The sequence below is a fragment of the Salmo salar genome, chromosome 18 (assembly GCF_965601325.2).
Source record: "Salmo salar chromosome 18, fSalSal1, whole genome shotgun sequence".
NCBI classification, from domain to species: Eukaryota; Metazoa; Chordata; class Actinopteri; order Salmoniformes; family Salmonidae; genus Salmo; species Salmo salar.
This window is the reverse complement of record NC_138308.1, coordinates 32,754,491-32,760,000: the sequence shown is the minus strand read 5'-3', so window position 1 is coordinate 32,760,000 and position 5,510 is coordinate 32,754,491. Positions and strand designations below refer to the sequence as shown.

The following is a 5,510-nucleotide window of genomic DNA, read 5'->3' as shown; positions in this document are numbered from 1 at the left end:
GCCTGCCCCTCTTCTCTGATAACATTAATCTCCATGTTTTTGTTACGTTCTCATAAACATTCTTTCACTGAGACAATACTGAAGTTCAGACTGCAAATCGAGACACAGAATTCATCTCTATTAAAGATTTTGTTGGTTTTTGTAAGCATTTTTGTGATCAAGACCCATGTAAAGTACTGGAAGTGAGTCAAGACACACTACATTCATTGCCATTCAGTGGCCTCTCTGCTCTCCTCTCCTAATATCTTTGTCAGATAAGATATCTGCAACATGGAGATCTAGAGATCATATGTGAAGAAAGCTGTTTATTTATACTAGATTTAATAAAATCTCAGTAAATGACAGATGACGGATGACAGAGATATGCTGTACCCACCCAGGAAGACTAGTGTGTGTATTTTTATGTTTGTGTGTGTGTGTGTGTGTGTGTGTGTGTGTGTGTGTGTGTGTGTGTGTGTGTGTGTGTGTGTGTGTGTGTGTGTGTGTGGTGTGTGTGTGTGTGTGTGCGTGTGTGTGTGCGTGCATGTGTATTTGTTTGTGTGTTTGCGTGTGCACACATACATGCCAAAGTTATCATAGTTTTGTGTTTTTGTATAATTTTTTATTTCTGTTTATTTGTATTTGACATTCAGTTTAGTTTCAGTTAGTTTTCAGATTCCCTTTACTAGTTTCAATTTAGTTTCAGTATTATGAAAACAATTCTATTTCGTTTTGATATTATTTAATTTCAGTTTTATTGTTAGGGACAGAAAGAAGCCCATGCGTGGAAGGCTAGGAGACATGTGTTTTTGGGATGTCCCCTCTTGCCACTGTGGGGCAGTAATGGAGGACATTACTCCCCCACAGCTGATGGGTCAATTCATAGGTTAGGTTTAAAGGTAGACTCAGCGAGATGACGTAGATGTACGAAGTAAACAGTAGTAGTGGATCAATTTCCGCAACAACCAGGACCGTTAAAGCGCAAGCCTAAACTTCTCCACTGTTTCGGTCCAGTAGCTACCGTGCTGTAGCAGCGTGAAGCGCACCTGTGTACATGCGCAGATCATTGGTCACCACCTTTCAAATTGTGTTCCATTTTAGGGATAAAAATTGTCCAACTTGCACCTACACCTAAAATGTTTTGACTGCAGTTGACTGCAAGTTTCTGCAGTTGCTCCTCACCGATATCATACGTGAGTAAGACATTTAAATGTGTTAACCCTCGCAAGGCTGCCAGCCCAGATGGCATCCCTAGCCGCGGCCTCAGAGCATGTTCAGACCAGCTGGCTGGTGTGTTTACGGAACTATTCAATCTCTCACTATGCCAGTCTGCTGTCCCCACTTGCTTCAAGATGTCCACCATTGTTCCTTTACCGAAGAAAGCAAAGGTAACTGAATTAAATGACTATCGCCCCTTGGCACTCACTTCTGTCATCAAGAAGTGCTTTGAGAGGCTAGTGTCAGTGTTCACCAGGAAACAGGAGGGTCGAAGTCAGACGCAGGAGACTCAAGTCCGTGAACACACAAAAAATATTTATTAGATATCCATACGTTGCCGACAGGGCAAGGCAAAACAAATGCCCAAAACAAACAGCCCAAAACACGCTGCACTGAAACCCACAGGCAGAGGAAAAAAACACCTGTACCTCAAACACGTAACACCTGACAACAAACAATCACGCACACAGCACAAACTACACAGAACGACTAAATACCCTCCCCCACTAATGAACTAATAAGAAACAGGTGCCAACTAAACAAGACCTAACCAACAGAAAATAAAAAAAGGATCGGTGCCCGCTAGTAGGCCGGCGACGACGACCGCTGAGCGCCGCCCGGGCGAGGAGGGGCGCCACCTTCCGTCGATGTTCTGACAGCTAGTTAAGGATCATATAACCTCCACCCTACCTGTCACCCTAGACCCACTTCAATTTTTTTACTACCCCAATAGGTCCACTGACGATGCAATCACCATCACACTGCCCTATCCCATCTGGACAAGAAGAATACCTATGTAAGAATGCTGTTCATTGACTACAGCTCAGCCTTCAACACCATACTACCCTCCAAGCTCATCATCAAGCTCGGGGCACTGGGTCTGAACCCCGCCCTGTGCAACTGGGTCCTGGACTTCCTGACGGGTGGACCTCAGGTGGTGAAGGTAGGAAACAACACTGATCCTCAACACAGGGGGCCTCACAAGGGCGCGTTCTCCGCCCCCTCCAGTACTCCCTGTTCACCCATTACTGTGTAGCCACGCACGCCTCAATCATCAAGTTTGCAGACGACACAACAGTAGAAAGGCCTGATTACTAACAATGATGAGACAGACTACAAGCAGGAGGTGAGGGCCCTGGCGGAATGGTGCCATGAAAATAACCTCTCCCTCAACGTCAACAAAATGGAGGAGCTGATGGTAGACTTCAGGAAACAGCAGAGGGAGCACGCCCCTATCCATATTGACAGGACCGCAGTGGCGAAGGTGAAAAGCTTCAAGTTCCTTGGCGTACACATCACTGACAATCTGAAATGGTCCACCCCACAGACATTCAGGTGGAAAACCTCAGGAGGCTGAAGAAATTCGGCTTGGCTCCTAAGACCCTCACAAACTTTCACAGATGCACAATTGGGAGCATCCTGTCAGACTGTATCACCGCCTGGTACGGCAACTGCACCGCCCGCAACCGCAGGGCTCTCCAGAGGGTGGTGTGGTCTGCACAACGCATCACAGGGCGCACACTGCCTGCCCTCCAGGACACCTACACCACCCGATGTCACAGGAAGGCCAAAAAGATCATCAAGGACAACAACCACCCGAGCCACTACCTGTCCACCCTGTTATCATCCAGAAGGAGAGGTCAGTACAGGTGCATCAAAGCTGGGACCGAGAGACTGAATAACAGCTTCTATCTCAAGGCCATCAGACTGTTAAATAGCCATCACTAGTCGGCTTCCACCCAGTTACTCAACCCTGCATCTTAGAGGCTGCTGCCCCATATACATAGACCAGGAATCACTGGCCACTTTAATAATGGAACACTAGTCACTTTAATAATGTTACTGCTTTACATACTGCTTCACTCATTTCAAATGTATATACTGTTTTCTATTCTACTGTATTTTAGTCAATGCCACTCTGACATTGCTCGTCCTAATATTTATTAATTCCATTCTTTTACTTTTAGATGTGTGTGTATTGTTGTGAGTTAGATAGTACTGCACTGTTGGAGCTAGGAACACAAGCATTTCGCCCGCAATAACATCTGCTAAATATGTGTATGTGACCTGTAATATCTGCTAAATATGTGTATGTGACCTGTAACATCTGCTAAATATGTGTATGTGACCTGTAACATCTGCTAAATATGTGTATGTGACCTGTAACATCTGCTAAATATGTGTATGTGACCTGTAACATCTGCTAAATATGTGTATGTGACCTGTAACATCTGCTAAATATGTGTATGTGACCTGTAACATCTGCTAAATATGTGTATGTGACCTGTAACATCTGCTAAATATGTGTATGTGACCTGTAACATCTTCTAAATATGTGTATGTGACCTGTAACATCTGCTAAATATGTGTATGTGACCTGTAACATCTGCTAAATATGTGTATGTGACCTGTAACATTTGATTGATTTGATTGCCATTGCCTGCATTGTGGGAGGCGCTATTGTCAACCAATTATTATGATGATTTTGAGTGACCATACGCGAACATGACCAAGACGAGACTGAAACAGGAACCAATTTGCCGTGATTTGCATGTACAGTGGAGATATACAAATAAATATATATATCCACTGTAAGTAAGAGCGAGGGGGGGAGCTAACGTAAGAGCGAGGGGTAAGGATTCTTTAGCATTTCGCCTATTGAATTTGTCTGTCTGTCTTTCTCCCTCTCATCTCTCCTCCCTCCTCCCTCCAACCTCTCTCTCGCTCTCTCTCGCTCTCTCTCGCTCTCTCTGTCTTTCTCCCTCTCCTCTCCATCCTCCTCCTCCCTCTCTCTCTCTGTCTTTCTCACTCTCATATCTCCCTCCACCTCTCTCTCTCCTCTCCCTCTGTCAGATGTTGAAGAAGATCTCAGGGTACATCCAGGAGCAGAATGAGAAGATCTACGCTCCCAGAGGTCTATTACTGACAGACCCTATAGAGAGAGGCATGAGAGTCGTATCCTTTTGAGCAATAAATTGGTCTATTGTTACACAGCTGGTCTTATTTCTAATCTCAGAACCATGCTAGAACTATAATAGGAAGTGAGGGGTTGATTTATAGGGTCAGGGTTTAGGGGTCCGGGTTTATAGGTCAGGGGTCAGGGTTAGATGTTTATGAAGACATAGGTTGCCACAAAGTTGACTGCTGGTGAGTAAAGTGACAACACAAAGCCTCAAAAAGTAAATGTTTTGAGGGTTAGAGGGCTATATTAGTGTGGTTGTAGCTCACAATTTTTTAAAAACTTTTTTTAAGACCTATTTTCTTCCTAATTTTCTCCCCCCTCCTCTGTCACTCCCCCTGGAGCTGCTGTCTCCTTTGTCACTCCCCCCTGGCGCTGCTGTCTCCTCTGTCACTCCCCCCTGGCGCTGCTGTCTCCTCTGTCACTCCCCCCTGGCGCTGCTGTCTCCTCTGTCACTCCCCCCTGGCGCTGCTGTCTCCTCTGTCACTCCCCCTGGAGCTGCTGTCTCCTCTGTCACTCCCCCTGGAGCTGCTGTCTCCTCTGTTACTCCCCCCCAGCCCTACTCTACAGGGAAAGGCAGGGATAAAGATAATGGGTACGTATCAAATTGCACCCTATTCCCAATATAGTGCACTACTTTTGGCCAGGACCCATGGGGCAATATAGTGAATAGGTGCCATTTGGTACACAGTGATGTGTCCAGCGGATCATCACACTGGCCTGGCTGGGTTGTCCCTCCCTCTCTCTCCTGAGACAATGAGAAACACAGAGGGATAACAGAAGGCCAAGCTATACCTATACAATAATCACTTTTTTACACAGTGCTAAGTATTGTGTGTGTGTGTCTGTGTGTGTGCATTTTTGCGTGTCTGTACCAATTGACACCATCTGACACGTAGTACCCAGGGTCCCACACCGTCCCACACCATCTCTCTCTCTCTCTCTCTCTCTCTCTCTCTCTCTCTCTCTCTCTCTCTCTCTCTCTCTCTCTCTCTCTCTCTCTTGCTCTCTCTCTCGTCTATACTCCTTAATCCCTGTCCTTCAGATCGAGGTGAGTGTGTTTGAGGACCGCGGTTTGAGCGGCTCTAGCCACAGCAGCAGTGTGTCGTCTGGTGGCAGCAGCCAGCGGTGACTGGAGGATCAGCACCAGGGATATGGGTACCACCACAGAAGCAGCGGATCTTTCACCAACATCCGCATGCTGAAACAAGAGAGCACCCGCTTCTGACTATAGATGTATATCAACGTAATCTATATACTATCTCTAGTTTGGAGTATAGATGCATATGTAATCAATATACTATCTCTAGTTCTGACTATAGATGCATATGTAATCAATATACTATCTCTAGTT

General features: G+C 45.7%; 1 protein-coding gene across 1 annotated transcript in view; it reads left to right on the top strand.

Annotated features, from left to right (window-relative positions):
* Positions 1-5,288, top strand: part of LOC106577258 (golgin subfamily A member 7B) — a 19,114-nt gene extending 13,826 nt beyond the window's left edge. The window contains exons 4-5 of the mRNA XM_014155193.3: positions 4,051-4,152; positions 5,202-5,288. Of these exons, the coding sequence (XP_014010668.1) occupies positions 4,051-4,152; positions 5,202-5,288 (189 nt within the window). The remainder of the gene's footprint in view (positions 1-4,050; positions 4,153-5,201) is intronic.
* The last annotated feature ends 222 nt before the right edge of the window (positions 5,289-5,510 follow it).